General features: G+C 50.9%; 1 protein-coding gene across 1 annotated transcript; it reads right to left on the minus strand.

Annotated features, from left to right (window-relative positions):
* Window positions 1-1,013: 1,013 nt before the first annotated feature.
* Slc13a2 (solute carrier family 13 member 2) lies at window positions 1,014-25,133 on the minus strand. The gene is made up of 12 exons (XM_005077009.4): window positions 24,929-25,133; window positions 9,846-9,974; window positions 8,070-8,206; window positions 7,787-7,977; window positions 6,820-6,991; window positions 6,593-6,715; window positions 4,222-4,440; window positions 3,961-4,049; window positions 3,544-3,665; window positions 2,675-2,836; window positions 1,991-2,128; window positions 1,014-1,588 (listed from the first exon to the last, which is right to left on the minus strand). Exons 1-12 carry the CDS (start codon window positions 25,028-25,030, stop codon window positions 1,421-1,423), a joined length of 1,752 nt encoding a protein of 583 aa, XP_005077066.1. The 5' UTR covers window positions 25,031-25,133; the 3' UTR covers window positions 1,014-1,420.
* Between the last annotated feature and the right edge of the window lie 904 nt (window positions 25,134-26,037).

Here is a 26,037-nt window from a genome sequence, read left to right on the forward strand (position 1 = left end):
AGTAATGGAGAAGACCCTCCTGGGAGCCCACTGCATTGTTGGGGACTATCCCCTGGGGCCTTGGGGGCGATGCTCACATAGTTTATGACTGTACTTCATGTGTGAGGAATACCAGCTGGGGGGGGTGGGCAGTGTGGAGGCAGAGCTCCCTTAACACACCTCACTCCCCGCCCCTGCTCTGTCAGTGTCTACGTGTCCCGGTGACAGCCATGTTTTTTCCTGGCTGCTCTCCCTAGGTCCCTAGGGGTCTCCAGCTCTGTAAAGATGGTGAACAGAATGAAATCGTTTCTGTCTTCACAGCTAGTACCCCCTTTTCATTTGAGCACTAGGCTGATTGTAAATGCCTTGTTTTCTCTCCCTCTCCTGCAGAAGGGAATTGAGTAGACTTAGGAAACTCCCCAAACGAACCCCAGGCTTATATGGCACCATCCACACTGAGAGACTTAAGACAGACACAGAGATGGACTTCGAGCCTAGGAGAGGTGTTGATGCTGGAATGGATGGTGATGTCATATCACCCATCCCCGCCTTTGCCAGATGCCGGTATCTGGGGTCTATGAGGATGTGGAGTGGGATGGGTAAGGGGCAGATCGATATATACTGTCTGGCTCTGGACTCTGGAGGCCACAGCCGGTTTGAGCCTGTTCTATGTGCCTATCTATGTGTCTTATCTATCTTCCTGTGAGCTGCCATTTTGGACGAGGGTCCATCTTTCAGAGCACCAGGCATGGGTCAGCCTGTCTCCTCTGTTCTAGTGGGACCGGTTTTTCCAGCTGGAGGAAGGGTCGGTGAGGAATTGGCAGTGGCAGAGGGTTTTATGTAAATGTCCAGGGAGTGCTCTGGGAACGGAGAGGCCGGTTTTCCCAAAGGCACGCAGAGACTGGCAGCTCCCAATTAGCCGCTGGTGAAGTCACTGCAGCTTTGCTGGGTGGCTGCGCCCACTCCAAACGGCCTGGCAGGGGTGCGCGACCTCTGCTTCCAGGCCCTGAGCGCCGGGAAAATCACCAGGACTCTACTGAAGAAGCTTTTAATGAACCTTGGAGTTCCCGCTCCCAGGCGCCACCAGTCCATATTTTCAATAAATACAGTGCAAAGAGGTCTGGAGGCCTAGCTGGGAGACAGAAGGCGGGTGCTGTCACCATGCATAAAACCACCCAGGCGCTGTCACCATGCATAAAACCACTTAGGCCACACCATACGCGCGCGTCCGCGCACAGCACATGGAAACACGGGCATTGTCCTCTGTACCCAGAGAGATAGCATACACACAATCTTTGCAGACACAGGAATACACGATTGCACATGCGCCCGGCCGACTTTCCAACACTGGCCCGAGGCTTGGCGTTTGGGGCGCCCTCTCCTGGCTCTGAGGAGTGGCACCGGTGGGCTTTCCCCAGCAGAGCTAGGTTTGTATTCTAGTCTAGAGGCCTGCTACGGTGGAATTGGGCGGGCTGAGAAGGCATTGGCTTATGTTGGAGTGGGCCCAGGAGGGGAATGTGTCCAGGTTGAAGATAGGGATACTCCAGCTGTTGATGGACAGTGTGATAGCCAGCACCCCGACGATATTGAGCAGGAATCCAGTACGGGCCTAGGGTAAGGCAAGCCGATGTGAATCACAGGCACACTCCTCCCATCAGCAAAGCCCTCCTTAGCAAGTCCTGCCTTCAGTCTAAACTGCAGTGTTTGTCACTTATTTGACCGCCCATCTTAACACGGAAAGTGGGGGTTCCTTTTGGGGCTCTCAGCCCCGTTTTCTCTTAGGCCGTTTCAGTAAGTGGGGATGCAGCACCCGCAACTTCTGAATGTCCCCTCCCTTTATTTGTGACCGGGAAATGTAGAGCATAAAGATGTCAGAGCTCCTGCTGTCCCCTACCCCCAGGGCCAGTTCTTCTCTGGGAACCTTGGTGTCCCTCAGCTACCTTATGGTCCCTTGATACGGAGAGACAGGTCAAGGAGAGGGCTGAGGCATTCCGACCTGCTTGCCACTCACCATATCGGACACTCTGAGGCCTCCAAAGGAGAAGACAATGGCGTTGGGTGGGGTGGCCACGGGCAGCATGAAAGCCAAGGAGGCAGCCAGCGTGCAGGGGAGCATGACATAGAGCGGGTGAAGGCAGATGGCCTGCGCCTGGAGGAGGACAGTGGGCTCGGTGGGGAGGCCAGCACCAGCTCCGCTGCTTCACTGTGGAGGGCTGCGCCGCCCCTCCCCCCTCTGGCCATGAACCCAATTCCTGGGCAGAGTGCTCCGGGTGACCTGGAGAGGGCCCCTTGACCTCTTGGAGGCGATGAATGTGCTGCCCTGCCCTGTGGGGTGTAGTGAGGGGAGGGGCCCATAAAACCGATCTCAAAGGGGCTCGGGAGGTGTCATCAAAGGCTGTGGGGACACGCCTGAGGAGGAAGGGGCTGGGGACGCTCCAGGGAGCAATTTTATCCCCATCACTTCTGGAATGACCAGAACAGGGATGGGGTGGGGAGGTGGGTGAGGCCTCCAGCCAGCCCCACTGGGATACTCAAAGAGTGATGTCACTTGGGACAGGTGACTCAGGGGCCAGAAGGCCTTGGGACCCAAGAGTTCAACATCTGGAAAAGGGGGAAGCTTGGGGGAGGTGTCTCTCCAGGCAGGAGGGGAGGTTAGAGAAGAGGCAGGAGGGCTGAAGCTGCGGTGTCTGCTTACCATGGAGGCCAGGATGGGCAGGAAGAGCGTAGTGGTGGCCACGTTACTGGTGCACTCTGTGAAGATGGCGACCAGCAGGCAGAGGATGATTGCCGTGGCTGCTGGCGGTATGTGCTGCAGCGGGGTCAGTTTGTCTCCCAGCCACTCAGACAAACCAGATTCCTGACGGCAGAAGGAGGCAATATAGATGAGGCAGAACAGCCTGGGGTCCCCAGGTCCTGGTCCTGCCCACACCTCCAAGGCCTTCAAGTCAGACAATTCTGAAGGAAGGCCGTACCCAGCTAGAACCGTGGGGCTACTTGGAACCAGTGGGATGAGGCGGGGAGGTTCTAGTGGGAAACCTGGCCATTTGTGGGCGTGAATGCCTTGCTTCCCTGACTCTCTTGAAGCTCTTGAATCACCTGAGACCTCTCCAGTGCTTTCGAAGAGGCTGGGAAGAAGCTACTGGGAAAATGGGCAATTCCCAGGGTAGGCAGAGCTCCCAGTCTGTCCTGCCCACTGTCATGCCAGGCTGTGGGACTTGGTGCTAATGCTGTGCCCTGAGCTAAGTTCCTGTCTCCCCGACACCAGGCAAAGTGTCTTGCAGTCTGTGGGTATACTAAGCATAGACCCAGGAATCTCCTACATCAACCCTTAGCTCAGCTCAGTCGGGACCCAGAGGTCCAGAGTTGCAGTATCCGGAATTTCAGATCTTTTGAATGGAAAGGCACTCCAATTCCTGGAAGGCTGGCGCCCCCTGGAGGTTTCATATGGTACTTCATTAAGCTGAGAAACGCCTACTCTTCTTTGGGCTTCAAGAACCCAGCTGGGGAAAGGTACCCAAGACTGATGTGGGGCTATCCCAGGGTTTCCCTCAGACAGGCTCTCACCTCACTGCCTTTGGCCAGGGCAAAGCCCCCACCCAGCAAGATCACGATATTCCAAGGCATCTTATCGTTCACTGTCTTCCAGGTGAGGATGGCAGGAGGAGCCTTCAGCTTCCCTGGTTTTTCTACTCCCCAAGCAGACAAGGGTGGTCACCAAAAGTCAATAGACCTTCCCTCCCCTCCACTTGAGGCTTTCGTGAGTGAGTTACTATCAAATGGGTTCCTAGTAAACCAGGTAGAAGGGAGTCCCTCAGTCTCAATCCCTGTAGTACCCCAACTAAAGTCCATGTGTCCTTGGCAGGTCACCCCAACCCCTTTAGGCTTCACTAGCTCCTGCCAGATGTGGTAGAAGGCAGTAGGCTATATACCTGTAGGCAGAGGCCCCCGGAGACCCTTCCCAGCCCCAGGCCAGGTGCTTACTTGGGTTTTGAGTTAGTCCTGGAATCTTGGAGGGCATGATGAACATAATCAAGCTGATGAAGATGGACACTGTCCCATCTGATGCCATGCTGTGGGAAGGTTAGAAGGGAAGGTTGAGTAGGGGAAAGAGAAAGATCCCTACCATCAACATGCCTGGTGAGAGGCCCCAAGAGAGACATCCTGTCCCTTCCTCAACCCCTTCCTTTCCTTGCTTTCTAGTGCAGAGTCCCGAGCAGTCTCCTGCCCCCTGGCAGGTCTCACCTTTGCCCATTTTCGTTGGCAAAAAGTGTGTCACCCCAGCCTGGGAAGAAGCCTGGCTCTCTGGTGAACCAGAGCACCACCAGAACAATAAAGAGGACAGTGACAACCTTTTCTGCAAAACTCATGGGACCCAGCAGCTTGTGCTGGGTCTTGATGACATGAACAGCTGCCTGCTTTTGCTCTTCTCCTCCTTCCCCAAAGCCAAAGTTCTTCCGGAAGCTGCAGGCAGAAGCAGGGACAGTGTGTGAAGTGTCTGTGCCAGGCATGGGGCAAAACCCTAGAGGGACATCATGGTATTCCCACACACACAACCAGACAGAGTCTGGTATAGCCCAGGCTGACCCTGAATTCCAGGCATACATTATCATGCTCAGAATATGTGGGGCCAGGAACCAAATTTAGGTTCCATGCATACTAAGTAAACTCTCTATTGTTACATTTCTAATCCTTTCTTTGTTTTTAGCCCAAGCTGGTCTCCATCTCCTGATCCTCCTGCCTCAGCCTCCGGTGGCTGGAATTATAAAGGTGTGCACCACCATGCCTAGCTTGAGATTGTGGTTTTTCTTCAACAAGAAAGCTCCATTTTTCTGCCTTGATCATTGTCACCCTTCCTTTGAAGGGTCTCGTGTTGAACCCTTTCTGCCCATAGTGAGAAGGGTGACCCGGGCCCTGAGTGTCCTTCAGGTCTTCATTCTGAGCTCCCCTTTCCATTAACATCGAAGGAACTGTTCCCTTCCCTCGTGCCTACCCCTGGGTATCCCTGGCAGCTGTTCAGAGGGCTTTACCCCCCTCCTTGTGCTGGTACTGGCATTTAGCTTTACACTTGGGTAAATCTTATCACCTGCTGGTCTGTGAGTTTTTCAGGGCAAAGACCACGCTTCACACATCTCTGGCTCCTCACAGTATCCAACACTGCTGACTTCATCAATTACTGTTTTGCCTCCCATCATCTCCCAACCTAGCCTCCTTGCACCTTCCCAAGAGATTTGTTCAAAGTACAGCCTGACAACTTGCTGTGGCTCCCCTCTGCCTGGAAAGGACGGATGAACAATGGCTCACACCCAGTAATACCCAGATCACCACTCTGGTCTGTGTGGCCAGTTGACATCACTGATTGATTTCAGACCTGCGTTCAGCAGAGCCTTAGCAGGCTCCCTGACTATTTTACTTCACTTTAGTTTTTAAAGGCAGGACTTTATGTAACCTAGGCTGGCCTTGAACTCATGATCCTCCTGTTTCAGCTCTCCAGGTACTGAGTTGACAAGTATGTACCATCATGCCTGGATACCTAATACTTCTCAACATAGGTCTCCAAACTGGAATGAGGAGTCACTCAGGGTTGCATGTAGGACGAAATTTACTACCCATCTTGGCCTCGAGGACAAAGTCCCAACTCTATGTGACTCACAAAATCCTCTGTGATTGCTTCCTGACAGCCTCTTGTACTTCAGCCTCCTAGAAGCAGGGTTTCCAGACACACCCAGGTCTTTGTGGCCTCTGTGCTTTCATGCCTCTCCTGCCTGGATGCCTTCCTCCCCTTCTACACCTGGCTAGCTATCAATCCTGCTAGAATCCACAGAGATTTCATGTCCAGGAACTTCCTGGGATGCCCACTCCTTGTGCTCCCCTCTCTTATGGCTCCCACTGGATCATCCCCATCAGATGGAGAATGGCAAGGATAGGGACTTTGTCCAAGGCCCAGGAGTCCCAGTATCCAGTACATGGACAGAAAAACAGAAGGATCACTCAAATGCTTCTCTAACAGACTGTTCTCCATGTGGAATTCCCACGTGCTCATCTCAGGACCAAGGAGCATTACGAGAAGGTGCCAGACTGGCGGGGCAGGGGTGGGGGGGTGGAGCATCAGGAGATGTGGTTTTCAAGACTGCAGAGATGGTTAAGTCAGCAAGATGCTTGCTGTGTAAAGTATCAAGATCTGAGTTCAGGCCCCAGCGCTTGCACATAAAAAACCGGCACTGGCGATGCAGAAACCAAAGGACACCTGGGCTCCTTGGATAGCCACTGTAACCTGGGTGAGCTCAGAGTTCTTTGGGAGACCCTGTCTCAAAAAGTTAAGGGGGACAATGATTGAGGAAGACAGTTAATGCCAGCCTCTAGTCTTCATACTCACTAATATAAACATGTGCATATGCACTTGTCCATGCATATGAACACGCACACACGCATGCACACATGATTTCACTCCCAGAATTCACTGTTTCTCCAGACTCAGCTTGCCCATTCCCTCGCATGGGAGGTCAAGCACTTAGAGAGGAAGAGGGAGAGGGCTCTTGGCCTGGTCCCCCACCTTGTTTGGCTCCCATGGGTACAGGCAGGAAGCTGGGCTTTTCTTACCTATGGCACCACTTACTTGAAACCCAGGAAGAGGACCTGCAACCATATCCAAGCCAACAGCAGCAAGATGATCATGGTGGGGAAGGCGAAACCAAACCAGGAGGCAAAGTTCACCACATTGCCATTTTGGGGGAAGAGCCTGAAGAAGGGAACATGGCTGTTGTGTGACATTGTCCCATTTCCCCCTCAGCAAGAGCTCAACTCCCCATTCATCATGCCCCCCACCCCACCTCTGGCACTCACGAGTTGACCTGGCCTTGGAGCACCAGGTTGGGGGTGGTGCCCGTGAGGGTGGCGATGCCCCCAATGCTGGCTGAGTAACAAATGCACAAGCTCAGGCCCTGGCTGAAACGGTGGTGCTCCTGGGTCTTCTGTGTCCTGGGCTCTGGAGAACCCGACACCGCCTGTCCGTTATCTGCGAACAAGGGAAAGCACGTGGGGACAGGTGCAAGGCCAACCGCAGGAGTCTTGGCTGCGTCCTTTGGCCTCCAGGGCCCCTTGGTGGTGAATGGCTGAACTTGAGCTGCCAGAGGGGCAGAGACTGTGCCCAGATTGCAGCATTCTTTGGAGCTTTGGATTGGGGGTGTGTTCTCAGACACAACCTAGCCCAGCTTCTCTTGGGAAACTGAGGCACAGAGAAGCAGAGGAGTTACCTAGACTAAGCAGGAGGGATGAAGCCCAGAGTATTTCCTGCTCCCCAGACTTCAGCTCACTTCTCACCAAACTCATGGCTGTGGTAGCACAGGATGCTTAGTCCTGCGGTCAGTGTTTATTGTTGTTGTTACTACTAGTCTGTGGTGCTGAGGATGGGATCCACGGCCTCACACATGCTAGGCAAGTGTGGAACCCTTGAGCTACATAGCCCATGGATCTTGCCATTTAATATGTTGGAGAAAATTATTATTATTATTACACATATGCACGCACACACACACACACACAGGTGCGTGCACTGCAGCGCACATATCGAAGTCAGAGGACAACTTGCAGGGGTCAGTTCTCTCCTTCCATTGGGATCAAACTCAGGTCTTTAAGCTTGGTGGCAGGCACCTTTACCGCCTTAGGTATCTTGGCAGACTCCACTGGCATTGTAAACCTAGGAAAGCCTGAGGAGGACTTGGATGGGTTGGTCACTGGCCTGTCTCTTTGCCTGTGAGCCTTTGGGAATGGCAGCCATGTCTGGGGGCAGGGTCTGCTTCATGACCCTTACCGACTTTGGCCACCTCCTTCTGGGGACTTGCTTCCTGGAGTTCAAAGGCAGGGTTATCATTGCCTTCCTCTACATCCTTCTGAAGCTGTTCCAGGACGGCATGCCCAATGGGCAACATCATGGCTGTGGTGGCCGTGTTGCTAATCCACATGGAGAGGAAGGCGGTGACCAACATGAAACCCAGAAGCAGCCTAGACGCAAACAGACAGAAACAGCCATTCCAGCTTCCGTTCAGACATGGGGTGCCCATATGTTTCTCCCACCGTGGGTCACGTGAACTCACAGGGCAGGTCGCACTCCAACGATAAGGAGCACTCGGAGGGCGATGCGTTTGTGCAGGTTCCATTGCTCCACAGCGATGGCCACCATCAGTCCCCCAATGAACAGTATGTTGGTGTCCTTGAAGTACTCTATGCAGACCTGGAGAGTGGGGATGTATTTGAGACTCTGGGGTCTCCCCCTGATGCCCCCAAGCTTATGGGGAACCTTCATGACATCCTCACCAACTGCAGTTCCCCTGGGACCTCAGAACCAAATGGAAGGTTGTGAATCCTAGGCCAGCCTGGGCTCCACAGCAAGACCCAGTGTTAAAATGAAGGAGGAGGAAGAGGAACGATAGAAGGAAGAAGATGGGGAGGAGGAAGAGAAAAAGAAGAGAAAGAACTGTGGGGGGACAGAAGGGGGAAGAGGAAGGAAAGGAGAAAGGGGGATGGGATAGCGATAAGACCCTTTTTGTCTCCATCTGAGCCAGAGGTAGGCCCATCTGTCTGCTTTGCACCTCAGTCCAGGTGGGTCTGGTGCAGTTCAAACTTAAGAACCATTAAATTAGAAGTATATAGTTGGGGAGGCAGAGGCAGGCGGATCATTGTGAGTTCGAGACCAGCCTGGTCTACAAGAGCTAGTTCCAGGACAGCCTCCAAAGCCACAGAGAAACCCTGTCTTGTAAAACAAACAGAAAAAAGAAGTATATAGTCAGGGGGCTGGAGAGATGGCTCAGTGGTTAAGATTATTCGCTGCTCTTCAAGAGGTCCTCAGTTCAGTTCTCAGTACCAACACCACAGCTTACAACCATCCTTAACCCCAGTTCCAGGGGACCCAATGTTCTCTTCTGATCTCTGACGGTACATACATAACACACACACACACACACACACACACACACACACACATATATATATATATATATATCCAGCCCTTTGTCAGACTTTTGTATGTGGGGTCTGCATTCATGGATGAGAAAATACTCAGGCAGAAATTTCATCTATACTGAATGTGTACAGGCTTCCCTCTACATTATTTTCTTTAAAATTTGTTTTACATTTACTTATTTATTGTGTGTGTGTGTGTGTGTGTGTGTGTGTGTGTGTACATGTACCATGGCTAGAGTGTGGATATCAGAAGACAGCTTGCAGGACTTGGTCTCTTTCTAGACAGGTCCCAGCACTGAACTCACAGTGTGAGGCTAGGCAGCAAGTGCCTTTATCTGCTGAGCTACCTCCTCAGCCCTATTTCTAAACAATACATTATAGCAACTATGTGGGTGTCTTAGTGGGTATCACAAGGAGGGTTGTGAGGCTCTATGAAAACACTACATATCTTATGTAAGAGAATTGAGCATCCTGGATCTTGACATCCAAAGGGTGTCTTAGAAAAATAAAACCCTTACTTTGGCTATGTGGATATGGAGACAGGTGACAGTTTCTTTTTGTTTGCTTTTGACAGGGTCTACCTAGGTAGCCCAGGTTGATCTTGAACTTAAGATCCTCCCATCTCTGCCTCCTAGTGCCAGGCTTGCAGCGATGTGCTAGCAGGACCAGCTGTTGGGGGACTCTTCAGTTGGCTTTCATCGCAGGCCCTGCATCTCTCTGGCAAGGCTCATCCCTCCTACTGTGAACGAACTCTCACAACAGCTGCACTTTCTAGGATACTCTCTGCCTCCTAGCTAATCCTCTCCCACGCCCTTCTTCTAGGACCTTGGGAAGTGGCTCCCTTGATTCCAAGGCTCTGGGGAAGATCCTCCCTTCCCTGTAGCCTTTCCTGCTGTGGATGGGGTACTCACCTCGGAGGCATCCATGATACCCATCAGGGGGAAGAGGATGATGGGGAATAGGGCAGTGACAGACAGGGGCAGGGCCTCGGTACACCACAACAGGGCCATGAGGATGATGGAGTAAGCACAGTAAGCTTCCTGTGGGCAGAGAAGCAGAGAGAGGGCTTAGAAGGTACAGTTAAATTCTCTTCTGCCCTCCAGAGAAACCAGGCCATTTGTACCAGCACGAGGAGAGTCTGTGAATGCTTGATTCCCAAGTCCAAAGTTCCCATCTCAAAATAGAAGTAAACAAAGAAGAGCTAGGGATATGGTTCAGTTGGTAGAGTATTCTAGCTTGCGTAGTCCATTATGTATAATCCCAAGCATCACATAGCCTGTAACCCCAGCATTCAGGAGGTAGAGGCAAGGTGTTCAGGAGTTCAAACTCATTCTTGGCTACACAGCAAGTTTGAGGACAGCCTGGACTAGACATGAGATACTAACTCAAGCTTGGGTTCATTCATTTTTGTTGTTGTTTGTTTGTTTTGAAATAGAGTCTCACTGTGTAGCACTGGCTAGCCCAAAGCTCACTGTGTAGACTAGGCTGGCTTAAACTCACAGAGATCCACCTGCCTCCTAAAAGCTGGGATTAAAGCTGTGCGCTCCACCAATGAGACCCCATCCCAAACAAAAAACAAAGCACCCTCCTCTTGTCTTTGACCTTGGGGCGTGGGCATTATAATAGGCCTCACCTAGCTCAAGAAGACTCCAGGAGCCCAGGGGAGGTAGCTGAGAGAAAGGTTGCAGGGGGGGGCAGGGGGGTGAGACATCCTTCCTACGGCCTGGGTCCTCTTCAACTCATGTTTGTTTCTTTACTTAGTAGTTCTTGGGTGGGGGCCTTGTCCATGCTAGGCAAGCCTTCTGCCCCTGAGCTCTATCCCAGGATAGGGTTGGCTTGATGGCATCTGGATCCTTGGAGCCTCAGTTTTGAGACTAATGTCGACCAAGGGAAGGAATCCCCTGGAGTTTTGGGAGGCAGAAGATCTGCTTGGGTTACTCGGCACACACACCAAGGCACAGTTCACTTTTACAGTGAGCTTCTCCCATTCATGCACTGTGCCCGGAGTTTGGGGTGACTCTGAGGCACAGACATTGGGTACCAGAAATCCCCACCTTTCCTTCTTTAGGCCCACAGATCCTGACCTTAAGCCTAGGCTAGGCAGAGGCCAGACATGGGTCCAAGACATTAGGGGTCCAGCTTCCTTGGAAGAGCCTCTCCCGGGGCCAGGGAATGATTGGCCAGAGGGAGGCCACTGGGCAGGGACTGTTCGCTAAGGAAGGACCAGCAGGGGAGGTTTATAGACTGTGCGCTCAGACCCTCCTCTCTCATCCATCCAAATGTTTACCTTATCCTTTCACTGCTAGGCTCACCCTTAGCACCGGTAGCCTTGCTACTCTGATGCTGGGAGTTTCTTGGAAAGTGAGGAGGAGAGGCAGGAGAGAAGAGGAAGCTGTTATTGAGCAACTTTTAGGACTTATGTGTTGAAAACATAAGTACCATTAAGATGGGTGTGGTGGTCTCACTTTATGGATGTGCCCAGAAAGCAAGTGGCTTGCTCAAGGTCTCAGGAGAGCTAAGGAGTGGCTGAGTTAGGACAGGCAGTTGGGAATGAGTGGCAGGATTGCATAAGGCCAAGGGCTCCAGAGAACACACCCTTGGAAATACACTGGAAGGTGCTCTTGGAACTGCACTGTGTACCACGGTCTTGGCCGTCTCTGGGAAAGCTCTGGTTTATTTAGTGATACCAGGAATTGATTGAATACACTCAACCTCTACCCCTTCTAGCCCTGAACCTGAACTCATTAGCTCAGGGGTAGGGCCCCCATGACCCTTGACCAGAGATCCACCTCTTTCCTCGACCAGCAGCTTTCTGCTGATGCCAGTTTTTTCTTGCTTCTCTGTACTTGCCCTGCTTAGCCACCCCTCGGACTAAGGGCAGGCCATTCGCTCTGGATCCTCGTGCCTCCAACCCTAGAACTGTCTGGCCAGAGACAGAAGGAGGTTAGGGGTCAACACCACTGATTCCAGAAGATTACCCTGCTGAACATCCCAAGGCGTCTCTCTGCCAAGCCCCATGACCTGTGGGTTTTGATAGCTTTTCAGTAACATTCAGTTGTTCCTTGAGGTCCCAAATGATCTCCCCAGTTCACAGGTGAAAAGAGAAAGATGCAGCCGGGTGGTGATGGTGCACACCCTTAATCCCAACACTCAGAAGGCTGAGGCAGGAGGATCTCTGAGTTCAAGGCCAGCCTGATCTCAAAGTGAGTTCTAGGACAGCCAGGGCTACACAGAGAAACCCTGTCACAAAAAAACAAAAGACAAACAAACAAAAACAACAAGAAAGAAAAAAGCAGAAAGATGCAAATTAATTAGGTCAACATGTCAAAGTCACACAAATAGTAAGTAGGCAAACCAGGCCCATGGGCTCTTGAACCCTGGATTTTATCTTCCACTGTGCTCAATTCTTTCCCTTTGCAAGAGCTCAGACTCCTTGTGACTGGAGAGGTGACAGCAGAAACTGGAGTCCTGAAGCCAAACAACCGTCTTCCTAGGGCCTGCCACCTCCTGTTGCCTGAATTCATGAAGGGGTTTTGTGTGTGTGTGTGTGTGTGTGTGTGTGTGTGTGTGTGTGTGTGTGTGTGTGTGTGTGTGAAGGCTAGAGGTCCACATGAAGTGCTGTTCCTCAGGAACCATCTACCTTATTTTTTGAGTCAGATTTTCTCACTGGCCTGCAGCTTACCTGCAACCTAGGCAGGCTATCGAGTGAGCCCCAGGATCGCACTTCCATTTGGCACTCCAGTTACCAGAATGTGCCACAATGCCTGGATTTTTATGTGGGTGTTAGGGATCAAATTTGTGTCCTCATGGTTATGTGGTAAGAATTTTACCAAAATCGAACTATTCCCCAAGCCCTCACCCAGTATGGTGACTCATGCCTGTAATCTCAGCATTTGGGAGACTGAGGCAAACTCTGGGGTTCATGCCATCCTCCTGCCGGGGTCTTCCGGTGTATGCCACCACACACAAGTAAGGGGCTTCATTTTTGAGACCTCATGATCACACTGTCGCCGTGTTGCCTGGAGAGCTGAGCACATGGCTCCCACCCTCACCCTGGATGGCTATGTCTAGCTCCTCCAGTGCATCTCAAAGCCCCTGCTGGCCTCAGCCCTGTGTCCCCGTTACACCTGCCTAGCAGTCTGCCAGAGCATAGTGAACCTTGCTAGATTGTTCTTCCTGGATTATGGTTCTCAGCTGGGACGTGAAGTCCCAGGGACCCATGAACTTAGATGGAAGAACTATGCTATCTCTTCGGGAGCATCTTGTCAAGATTATGAGCATAACCAGCCAAGTCAGCACAGATTGTTCTGGTTCACAGATAGTTCCATTATGAGTCTTCTACACCATGATATTCAAACTAGTAAGTATTCTCTAGAAACCATACCTTAGTACACATTATTATACCTTACCACGCCTTGTCATGAACTGTCAAACCGTACCATAGCTTACAACACCTTACCATACATTTCCAGACATCACCATACCTTGCCACATCTTACTATATCTTATCATATTTTGCCACACCTTGCCATCTCTTACCACATCTTACCATACATCACCTCATTTTACCATATTTTGCCACACCTCACCATGTTTTACCATAGCTTACAAGACCTTGCCACACCTTACCATATTTTGCCATACCTCATTGTACTTTACCTCACCTTGTTTACCATGCCTTATCACACCTTACCATGCCTTACCACACCTTAACACCTTACCATAATTGGCTATCATACTTTACCACACATTCCCATACCAACACATCTTACCACAGCTTTCCATATCATGCCATACTTTGTTCTCAGTGTATGACCACTCTGTCTTTCACTTTGGATTCAGTGTTCAATTGATTAAAAGAGACATTCAACACTTTACTAGAAAGGGGGCTTCGTGCCAGTATGGTGGCGCCTGTGTATAAGCCTAATTCCTGCATGGTAGCCAGAAGGGTTAGGATATCAAGGCCATACTCAGCTACATAGGGAGTTCTTCGTAAGCCTGGGCTACATGAGACCTTTACTCAAAGCAAAAAACAAAAACAAAACAAACAAGCAAAAAGCAGGGCCAGAAAGATGGCCCAGTGGAAGACACTTGCCGACAAGCCTGATGACCTGCGTTCAAAACCTGGAATCCACACAGTGGAAAGAGAGAACCAATTCCCACAAGTTGTTCTCTGACCTCCACATGCATGCATATACACAATAGATAAACAAACACATACATAGAAAATAACTCAAAATCTGACAACAAAAAGGTAGGATTTAAGCCGGGTGTTGGTGGCACAAGCCTTTAATCCCAGGCAGAGGCAGGCAGATCTCTGTGAATTCGAGGCCAGCCTGGTCTACAGAATGAGTTCCAGGACAGCCTCCAAAACAATACAGAGAAACCCTGTCTCGAAAAACCAAAAAAAAAAAAAAAAAAAGAGGTAGGCTTTATGTTTGATGAATTTGTCTAAGTAGACAAATGAAGTGTTCTGAGCATGTCCGAGGTAGGTGAAGCAATTGTCTGCTTTATCTTAGAAGTGTTTCAACTTAAAAACAGGTTTATTGCCAGTGGTGGCACATGCCTTTAATCCCAGCACTCGGGAAGCAGAGACAGGTCTCTGTGAGTTTGAAGCCAGCCTGGTCTACACAGTGTTTCAGAATAGCCAGGGTTATACAGAGAAATCCTGTTTCAAAAAAACAAAAATAGGAAAACGGGTTTATGATCCTGAGGCTCATCTGTACTGTTTGTTCACTTTGTGTGTGTGTGTGTGTGTGTGTGTGTGTGAGATTGGATGTCTTCCTCAATTGTTCTCTACCTTAGTTTTTGAGACAGGTCTCTCACTGAACATGGGTCTTGCTGACTCAGTTAGGCTAGCCAGCCACCAAGCCTCAGAGATCCCGTCTCCAGCTCCACACAGTTGGGATCACAGGTGTTGTTGGGAATCACAGGGCTTGGGATCACAGGGCTTGGGATCACAGGTGTTGTTGGGATCACAGGGCTTGGGATCACAGGGGTGTACCACTGAACTCGTTTTTAAAGTCAGGCACTGAGGATCAGACTCAGGCTTATTCAGCAATCCCTTTACTCACGGAGCTGTGTCTCCCCAGCTCTCAGTTGTCATTATTTTTGGTTACTTTGTTACAGATATTTTGCTTTAGATACAAGGTCTCACTAAGTGGTCTGAGCTAGCCTCAAACTCTGGGACTCAAATGACCCTCTCACTTCAGCTTCCCGAGTAGCTGGGACTATAGGAATGTGCTGCTGGCCTGGCTCTGCTACAAATACTGGATTGTAACTATCAGACACTGGGTGCCCGATCACAATAGCAGTTACCCCCTAGTCCATCTCAGCCTACTGTTTACACCGTCACTGTTCAGAAACGACAGTGGTGGTTTCTGTGCCATGTGCTTCTCTAAGGCGCCAACAAGGAAACACATATTTTTAAACTGCAATGGGATTTTCCTGGAAACCAGGATTCTTAATTGCTTTCCTTTGCAAGAAATATTCTGGGAAAAATAGAAGTGAGGGAGGCCTGATGGTGCCTTGATGCACTTGTCGAAGGCGGGAGGGTGCAGCTTGGAGCTGGGGTACTGCCAGGGTTCTGTGAGGTTCAGTGCCATCCTTTGGGCACTGCTAGTGGCACTGGCGGGACTTTTTCCTCCGCTCCACAACAGGTCTGATTCCACGTCAGCATCCCTAGCTCTAGGAGTGTGGAATCCAGGGATTCCAAGCCACAGTAGGGCTCATTGCCTCACAGCTGAGAACCGTGAATGTGGGCTGGCAGCCCTGACATGAAGCCCCAGTGACTTACATGTGGCCTCTGGCGGGCCCTTAGGGCCACTATGTGGCACAGATCCCAGGGACACAATTCCCATTTGGAGGGAAGGCAGAGCCTATGCCAGGGTTACCTGTGGGCCCAGGGCTCAGGAAGCAGCAGAGTTGTTTTGTACCCCGTCTCGGGCCAAAAGAGGAGCTGCTCCCAGTTCTGGGTCCTCAGTGTAACACTAAGGCAATTTATTCTTGTCTAGTAATGATTTTTTTTTGTTGTTTAGGAGGTTCAGTGCGTTCAGTGCTGGGGTCATGCTAGCCCGAGTTCTCGACCTCTGAGTCCCATACCTGGGTCTGGATGCCTTACAGGCAACACTCTGATCTCAATGACTCTGCTTCAGTTGGCCAGACTTTGGTCTCCCTCGGTTCCCCCAAGTCCTCTGTCCTCTGGTCATAAAGACCTTTGCAGAAGTTCCTCTCTTTGGACTTGCTTTTCTTTCCCATTTTGCCTCGATGACATCAGTTCATTCCTAGATCTTAGCTGGGCATTCCTTTTTCAAGGGAGCCTCTCCCCATCTTTTTGAGTCCTAGGCTCACTCTATGGGTCATGATGGGATCTCTTGGTCTCTGCCTCCCAGGTGCTGGGATCACACACGTGTACCACCTTGCCCGGCAACATTTAGTTTTATGAAATAAATGACTATTAATCTTTGTTATCCAACCACAAACTGTCCAAGTCTGTTTCTACTAAAAGAACAAACAAACACGCAGCCTCAAAAGACAGGATTCATGCCCAGCTTGGCCATCAGGGAGTCTGTGTGGACTGGCAAGGTGGTCTGGCCTGCAGAGTCAGCAGTGGACAGAGAGACTAAGCTGCTTAGAGCAGCCTCCAGGCCCACAGTGGGAAGCTTACTGCTTTCCCAGTGAAAAGAACACATCTATTTAGCGAACCTAAGTGCCCAGACCCAGCTTTACCACTGTGATTCTTTGAACAAGTCACTTAGCCGCTCTTGGATTTTTTTTTTTTTTTTGGTTTTTACGAGACAGAGTTTTTCTGTATTGTTTTGGAGGCTGTCGGTCCAGCTGGGCCCTGAACTCACAAAGATCCACCTGCCTCTGCCTCCTGAGTGCTGGGATTAAAGGCACGCGCCACCACCGCCCTGCATTGGATTTTTTTTACCCTAAACAACACCGAACACCTTGAATCATTTCCAGCCATGTGTGCATGTGTCTCCTTTATAGGAATAAAATAAGCGTTTTCCTGGTGGGGATAGGGCAGGGAGGAGGTGGACAGCAGGTGTGGATGTGTGGAAATGGGATGAACCTGTGCACGGCGGGCAGGGTTCTTTAGAGCAGCGCTGGACTTCTAGAGAACCTGGTGGGAAAATGAGGCACACAAGGAAATGAGGGTTCCAGAGAAGCCAGGGACCCTGAGGACCCTGGGGAATAGCACAGGCAGGGAAGGGCAAGGGCACAGACATAGCACAGATCATGGCTCTGAGGCAGGAGCAAATGTCCACAGTCTCAAAGGTGCCCCAGCCCGTCCCTCCTGGTGATTGAAGGTTAACCTGGAGTGGAGACAGTAGGCCTACAGCAGACTATTTCCACTGGCCCTGAACTCCAGAAAATAGGGATGCCGCTGGCAGGGTGTACCGGGCATTCTTGGAGCTTGGAGCAAGCTGAGACATTTGGGTGGCAACCTGCCAAGCACTGCTGCAAAGGGGAGACCAGAAGAGTCCAGAAGAGGGGGGCCGAGGGGAGGTGCCCTTTCCTGAGTCCCCTACTGCTAGATTGAAGAGGACTTCTAAGGAGGAGATGCTGAGTGGGTGCTAAGGCATGTGTAGGAGTTCATTTGGTGGGTAACAGGGGTGTGGGGGAGAGTAACTACAGAGGGGTTGAGATGAGACAGAAAGGTCAGGCTCCTGAAGACTCCAAAAGAATCCTGTCTGCCTCGAGAGAGAGCTAGAACTTTATCTAGGAGTCAGGACCATGAAAGCCAGAGGCCTTTGGAGGACTGACGTTGGGAGAGCGGAGCGCCAGCCTGGGGTTTTAATTAAGTAACTGCACAAAGGCTGGGTGAAGTTTGTCAGTGGAGTCTGTGCTTAGCACACCGGAGATTCTGGGCCCTGTCTCAGCCCAAGAAGAAAAAGAAGATGAGGCAGGAAAGGAGGAGGGAAAGGAGGGCCACATCACGAGTTCCACGGCGGGTGTCTGACAGCGTTTGCATGCACGTACGGGAACCTGAGGGCTTCTTAACCCAAGTGGGAACCAGGACCCTTCACAGCCTGAAGAAGCCTTGCATTTCCTCAGACTTGGCTTTTAAAATGCACAAAGTAAAACAACACAGAACCATGAAGAAAATCAACTATCCTGAAATGAAGAGAGAAACTGTGTTTGTGTGTGCTGTTTCCTAGGAATAACTGGCAGGTGTTAATTTCCCAGTACCTTTGATGACTGAAGAGATAAAAATCACAAAGAGGACAATGGCCAGTTCAGCTATGAGGATTCTTCCCAGGGTCTGTGATCCACCTGGCTCCTACCCCAGCTCCTTTAACTGGCAGCAGGAGTGTGTCCTTTTCCTGTCCAGCTTCCAACTCCAGACAGCTGGGGACAGCTGAGTATCACCCTACCAAACAACGGCACTGTGTGCCCCTCACCTAGACCCTCCCCATGCCAGCAGCCTCCATTAGGGACACCTGAAGCTACCATCCACTCAAAAGCCTCGTGTGTCCCTGCCAGCCTTTGAAGCTCTGCCAAGCACAGCGATGGTGGCTGCAGCCTTTGTTCTCATTTGGGCGAGTGCCATTTACTTGGTTCCTTTTGGGAATGTCTTTTTCACACTACCTTCTGAGGACCAAGGGAGAGACAGTACCTGTCTTCTCTCTCTGTCCCACCCCCTACTTTCTAAAACAAAGCTCTTTCACCAAAACAAGAGTCTGTGGTTCTACCGGGCAGTGGTGGCGCACACCTTTAATCCCAGCACTTGGGAGGCAGAGGCAGACAGATCTCTGGTCTACAAAGTGAGTTCCAGGACAGCCTCCAAAGCCACAGAGAAACCCTGTCTCGGAAAAAAAAAGTCTGTTGTTCCATGTGTGAGCTACTAGGATTGCTAAATTTAGCAGTCCATTCCATTTTACCTGGCCATCGGGAAGATAACAGGTCAGATACTGAGGCAGGAATCAAATGGCCACTAAGGGAACCAAAGATAATTCTGTAATTCCTGATCAGCCACATTCCAACTATTCATGACACAAAGTTTTAGTCAATCACTTGGCAAAATCTTAAATACAGCTATACCTTTGTCAGATCTCTCTCTCTCTCTCTCTCTCTCTCTCTCTCTCTCTCTTTCTCTCTCTCTACTCCTTTCTCCTTGTTCAGGTCTCACTATATTACCCAAGATGGCCTTGAACTCCTAGGCTCAAATAATGCTCCTGCCTCAGTCTGCCAAGTAACTGGGACGCCCGGCACATTAGGCTGAAACAGTGGATTCACAGTGCCACAGGACTTTAAACAGGGACAACAACTCCTGACATCATGGTTTGTGCCTGCAACCAGGTCTGCTGTGTCTGCTGAAGAGTGGACAAGCTCAGTGACACGAACTGGCAGTCCCATAGCCCTCTTCGAATTTAGTCCTCACAGAGGCCCAGGGGCCTCCATCTGACTGTAACCAGGTTTTACCACTGAAGACTCTACCTCTTTCCCACGATGCTCCTCGGGGTGCTGATGAGCCAGGCCAGGCTTTGCCAGGGGCAAAGTCTACGTCACAGTACTGTCTATCTCTATTTCAGGGACCTCCTGGCTTTGGGAGGGTGACTCCCCTTTTGATCTTCCTTCCAGATGAAACCTATCTCCATATATCCCAGGTGCTACTCTCTGCTGCTCCTGGGGACCACAGCTTATCACTTGGGGCTGTGTGATAAGACACAGCCCCTTGTTTCATAGACAGGAGCATCTGAGGCCCTGGTGGGGCCAACAGCCCGTCTGAGCATTTGTGGGAAAGTGGGACGTCCAGACAGGGCCCAAGGCCTGCTGTGCTCTCCAGGAGCCAGCAGCAGACAGGAAGCATGGGGAGCCCTGGAGATGGGACATCCTGATGCTGGCTGTTGTGTCAACCTCTTAGCCTTGGTGATCAGAAGGTCTGTGCATGTGGGCTAGTGTATACTCTACACATGCTCTGATGTGTACCCTCTGCTAACTACAGGCTCCAAAAGTCATGCTTTATTCTCTGCACCCTGCTTTCTCACAAGATAGACGGTCTAAACTCCTTGTACAGATGTCTTCGGCCTTTGGCCTTGAGCTTGACCTGAGGATGCTTATTGCCAGTTCTACAGTGCTCAGGACTGTGTCCTGTGCCCACAATTAAGAAATGCTGCTCTCAGCCATTCTTAGCATAAACATGTTCATCTCAACTGGTCTCTGACCAACATGACCCCACTATCTTTTTGGGTTCCAAGAGGCATTCGAATTTTTGACTGACATTTACAGAGGTGTGAGCGTGCTATTGACCCCTTATTGCCTGGAGTATAGAGTTGACACTCCTTCCCCAGACTCACCGGGTGACCATAGGCTGCCCTCTCCCCTCCCTTGTGAACTCCATGGTCACAAAGTTGTAATGGCACAGCCCTAGCTCAACGCTGTTATTTGTCCCACCAGCTTGCCAAGCTCACCCCTGCATTGGCCCTTTGCACCTGCTGCAGGTTCTGCCTGGACAATTCCTCGCCCAGAGCTGGGTTGGGCTGGCTCTTACTGCCACTCTGCTCTTAGGGTAACTGTCCACTCCCTGGGAGGCCCTACTTGAGCCCTGGACTGGGGGCAGCTCCTCCCTAGGTCATATATAGCAATACCTGCCATACTGCTTCCACAGCTTGGGCAGTACACATTTTTGTGTGTCCCCCATCATCCATAAAGGAATGACAACGCCCCCACATCCTCTCTCCAGAACACATAAATGGCACCTGCCACTCAGGACTGAGTAAGAGTCCACCCATATGGGAAGAGATGCGTGGGTACCAGGTTTCCGCCATACAGTGAGTGGTGCTTCTGCCTGTAGGGCTGGCAGATGCCACACTGTATGCCCTGTCAGCTGTCAAAGGGGACAGCAGTTCAAGAGGTTGATGATCATTCATTTCACACACTGGCTAGTGCTGGCCCCATGCTGGCCCCATGCTTCCGACTGCCTGCCCTCGGTGAGCCCCTGGCAGCTCTGGTTTCATCTGCCCTTCAGGGTACTCAGTCTGAGCGCTTCAGCCTGCTGCTACAAACACCTGTCTGCTCCTCTGGACCCTAACTAGACTGGGGACAGGACATCTGCATTTTTGCTCAGTTGCCCCAGGGAGAAAGCAAGGGTGTCCCAAACAGTGGTGACAGAAGGAACGTGGAACGCTTGGCTGGGTGGTCATGAATGAGAATGGCTTGAGAAGGGCTGTAATGGAGCCTCCTTGCCTCTCCAGACAGCATCAGGCAGAGACCCCAAGACCAGATCGCTGCCTCCTCTTGTTTTTTTTTTTTTTTCTTTTTTCCAGATGGCATTGAAAACAAGTTACATCATCGCTCTGGGCCTTGGTTTACATGTCTATGGAATGGAGACACTAGCAGTAACATCACAGTTGAGCAGAGGCCTCCATGAGAAACAAGTGAGCTAAGGCTTCGAGGTGCTTGGCTTGATGCCGAGCACATAAAACACAGCCAATAAATGTTAGCTATTTTATCACAGAGGGCTGAGCTTCAGTGGGGGCTCTCCATGCCATGTCAGGGGCCAGAGCTAGGAGGCTAGGCTTAAGTTTGGGGCTAATTACAGAAAGAAGACACAATAGGAATTCAGGACATGTTCCCCCTTTGCCCACATCCTTCATTTATCCATCCAACAAGTATTTTCTGGGCGTCTGTGACCCACCTGGTCATGGGAGTCTGCAGAGAGTAAGCCAAAGTCCCTGCCTCAAAAAATAGGAAGAAAGTAAACGAATATACATTTTTTAGACAGGATCTCATATATTCCAGGCTAGCTTCAAACTCATTGTGTAGCTAAGGGTGACCCTGAACTCCTGACCCTCCTGCCTCCACTTCCCTGATGCCATGACTACAGGAGTGTGCCACTATGAGCAGTTTCTGCAGTGCTAGCGACCAAACCCAGGACTTCGTGTCTGTTAGGCAAGCACTCTCTATCCACTGAGTCACACCCCCAGCCCCAGACAAGTTCGTTTAAACAGGGACTTCTCTGTAAATAAAATGCCAGAGTGACCAGTGGGACAGAGGGCTTCGGAAACAGATTTAAGTGGAACTGTAAAGAAGGGGAAGAGCATCTGGGAGGAGAAGAGCCCAAACAAGAGCAGAGAGAAGCCCTCAGCAGCAGAAGTGGGTGCAGGGATGGAGTCTGAGTGACTGGTCTGCTGGTGTAGCGACTCGGCGGGGACTTGGGCATCTTAAGTACAAATTGATTTCTAAGTTTAATGGAAGGTGATACGGGACTGGCAGTAGGTCTTGGGCATCCCCCTGACAATAGGGTGGAAAGTAATGTCAGGAAGGCAGGGACAGGAGAGAAAAGACAGGGTAGACAGGATTGCCTAGGTGGGGGTTGATGCCATTCCGAATACCGATGTCCCCAACTTCTGACAGTTCCGCCTGTGGTTTCATGATTTTGGGAAGGTGCAAAGGTGGCATACTGTTCTTTCCCTAGGCTGGTGACTTGAGGTAAGATCATCTAAGGTGATAAGGGGCGGTGGTAGCAAGTCACAGCTCCTGGACAAAGTAAGGAAGAGCAGCAAGCCAGGCCTTGCCCTGAGCTGCATTGCACGGCCGTGGTTAGCGGGAGGGTAGCAGTGGGTACACTCAGTGCATTTTCCGTTTATAAAAGTCTCAACTTAGAGTGAGTTTACTGGCATTTTTCATAGTAGTGTGTTGAGGGGACAGTGTGTGCACAGGGCCTGCTGGTGCGTGAGCAGACGAGGAACCATCCAGAATGACCTGAATCATGCTTTCGTCGGATGGAGGTAGTTTGAAACATTTCTCAGCAAGACTGTGGGAAGAGTTTTCTGGAGACGGCGGTCTGATGGGGAGAACATGGGCTTCATACAGAGAAGTATTTATGTGGACCAAGTACCCAAGTTAGCTGGCTAATACAATTGTAGAGGTTTGGAGTAGGATCCTAGACGGAGGACTTGTGGGCATAGAGGCACTTGGGGAGTGGCGGGTGGGGTTCTTGTTTTGTTTTTGAGGCCGGTTCTGAGCTCATGATCCTGCTGCTTCAGCCTCCTGAAGGCTGAGATTAGAGGTGGGCACTACCACACCCGGCTGGAGAGATGATTTCAGATCATGAGACAGCATACAATTACCTGGTCAGGAGTTGGGAGGGGTGTGGGGGGGCAGCGGAGGGATGCTGGGAAACCTGCCCAGTCTGATGGAGAAGGAACCCGGGAATGGTATGGCGGGAAGGCAGAACTAGATGTCACCAAAGTCAAGTGAAGACAACATGGCAAAGAGGGTGTGGCCAGCTGGGACAAGTCCTGCTGCAGGATTGAGGAAGGGGAGAGTGGGCCTTCCTTGGGTTGGGCCTCTGGAAGCTGATGGGAATTTGGATAGCAGAGTCAGAGATGATGAGAGAAAGCACATTGTGTGTATGCATACAGCACACTCTGAGGGATAGGTATTGAGAAGGAAGGCAGGCACAGAGAAGGAGTGAATGTGAGCTGAAGGAAAGGGTTTTGTTTGTTCGACATGAGAAACACAATAGCTTGTTTATACGCTCATGGGCTCGGTTGAGCAGGGAAGGCGAAATTGATCATACAGGAATAGAATTCCTGTGTGGGGTGGGAACCCAAGGCCCGGAGGTGGGCCTGGCCCCTCAGGAGAGTTGATTGAGTCAGGAGAGGGTAAGCAGAGGCAGGAGTTCCTGACACATTGCGTTCCCACCAAGAGGTACAGCTTCCCATGCCAACTCAGGCTTTCCCCACCATGTGACCCGGGGCAAAACAGTGACTCTTTCTGCGCTATGTGTGCTTCTCCCAGGATGGTGGCGGTGGTGTCACACGTGTTCCAGCCTGTCTGGAATCTGTCTGATAGGATCCCAGCATAGAGACGCCACTGGTTTGGACCTGAGAAGGTCATCTCAGAAATCAGCCATGCTTTCTTGCTAGGCATGTGTTAGGGGCCATATCCTGGGCCTCCTCCCTCAGAAATAACCAAACCAAAGGGCCTTTCTTGATTTCTCTATCTTCAGCAACAAGCAGTGGCTCATTGGGTAGTCCAGGGGGCGTGGGATGGTCCAGTGCCAAGATTCACTATCAGTCTTAGAGACAGGGCCACACCTCCCGCTCTGCTCTTTCCAATCCATTTGCAAAGGCAGCTAGATTGCAAAGTTAAGGTATGAGATCCTCTTGGGGCTTCCTTCCCAAAGCCCTGGGACAATTTCAGTAAAATTCATGGATTTTTGTTAGTTTTGGTGGTGCTAAGTATCAAACCCCGGGTATTGCACGTGGCAGGCCTTACCACTGAGCTACATCCCCAGGCTCCCAGACTAATTGAAGATTTGTTATTTAATATTCATTTTCTTATAGAGGAACACAGGAGAGCATAGGACCCAAGCTCCACAGAGCTGAGTTTTGTCCCAGGACCTGGCATAATTGAGCTACATTCACTGTTTGTAAAAAAGTAGGATCTGCCTCATCGGATGGGAAACAGGGTTCCTTGGTGCACAGTGCAGCCAGGAGAGGAGGCAGGGGTTCAAATGAATAAGAGCAAGAGTATAGTATAACTTCTTGGAATGGAGAAGAAGGCGGGGACCTTGTGTTCTGACTGTGGCCCAGAAAGGGGTCTTCCTCAGTGGCCCACCCGGGAGATTATAGATCAGTTACTTATTCTGTTTCTACCTGGGAAGGCACAACTGCCTGAGGCCCACTTTCGCCTACTGTCTCTCTCAAAAGCTGGCTGCACTCTTGCTTCTTCCTGTCCCTGGCTGGCAATGCGCTCAGGGCTGAGTGGACACACAGTAGTCAGGGAAACTCATTTGTCTGTGCCTGCTTTTCCTTTATGCAACTGCTTCCGTCCTCAAACCAGTGGCTCCACTGTACCCAAGCAGTTTGCACAGGAACTGGGTGCTGGATGCCCTGTAGAAACCACCCTTGGCTCCCAGGAAGATGGGGGGGGGAGTGAAGAGGAAATCCTAAGGATGCCCCACTTTGGCTCCATTGATCTCTCCCTTGCCACCCCTAGAGTTACCTTTGCTGAGTGAGACCCACAAAGTCCTTACCTTAGTTCGGACAATGAGTGGCAGAGGCAACAGGAAAATGGGCAGAAAGACCACAATCAGGTAGAAGCGATAGGCCCATAGGCCTTGCCAGCAGGTGGCCATAGTGTGGACCAGCCAGTCGGGGCTGAGGCTGCCAGAGCAGCTGCCTCCAGGAGTCACGAAACAGAAGGACTGAAGAGGCTGTGAACAGCAGGTGGCTCCGGGCAGCTTATATAAAGTCAGCTGAGTGTTAACCATTGACCCACCCTGGCAATCAGAGTATTTTTGGAGTCAGGAGGTGAGAATAAGGAGGAGGGACAGCAGGAGGAGTAACAACCAGGAAGACTTAGCGGGGCCAGGGAGGGCAAAGACAAGAAAGAAAAGCTTCAGGTTACAGGAGGAAAGCAGCCCAGACTTCACTCCTGCAGGGCACAGAGACTGCTGGGAAAACTGGGCTTGGAGAGCCCCCAGCTAGCCTGTACAGGGAAGGAGTCAAGCACTCCTTCTAGCCCAGCCCACCTGCAGCCTTTGATTCCCCAAAGTCAAGTTCTCAGCTGAGCAGTTGACACACGACCCTTGGAGCTGGGCGTTGTCCCTACCCTAACTACCCAGGCATCCCGTCCTCAAGCGTTTCAAAACCTAAGATCAGGACCGGGAGGCCTGGGGGCATCTGGGTAGCCAGCAAGCAAGCATGACCCCTCTTTCTAGGTATGGAGGATTCTGTCAAAGTCACACATTCTTCATATCCTTTGCAGGAGACTGGCCCACTGACTTATCACTAGCCTCTTCCTCATTCTACAGCAATCTTTCCTTATGTCTTTTGAGCATTGATGTGTGATAGGTAGACAATAAAGATTAGTTTCTTCCAGAATCTTCCTGGTCCCCACCCCCTGACTGCCATGGGAAAATAGCAAATATTGCTTCACATTCTGTTTACAGATTCAATCATTCCACACACAAGCCATCTCCTCAACAAAGCCTTTGTCACCAGTCATGGGCACTGTTTGTGTTAAGGATACAGAGATTAAAAAGCTGCATGTGAGGGGATAATGTCCCCAGCGTTTAGTTCAAGCTGGTTGATATACTATTTCGTCAACCTCACAGACCACTAGATGTTACTCTGTCTGTCT

The sequence above is a fragment of the Mesocricetus auratus genome, unplaced genomic scaffold (assembly GCF_017639785.1).
Source record: "Mesocricetus auratus isolate SY011 unplaced genomic scaffold, BCM_Maur_2.0 Super-Scaffold_100007, whole genome shotgun sequence".
NCBI lineage: Eukaryota > Metazoa > Chordata > Mammalia > Rodentia > Cricetidae > Mesocricetus > Mesocricetus auratus.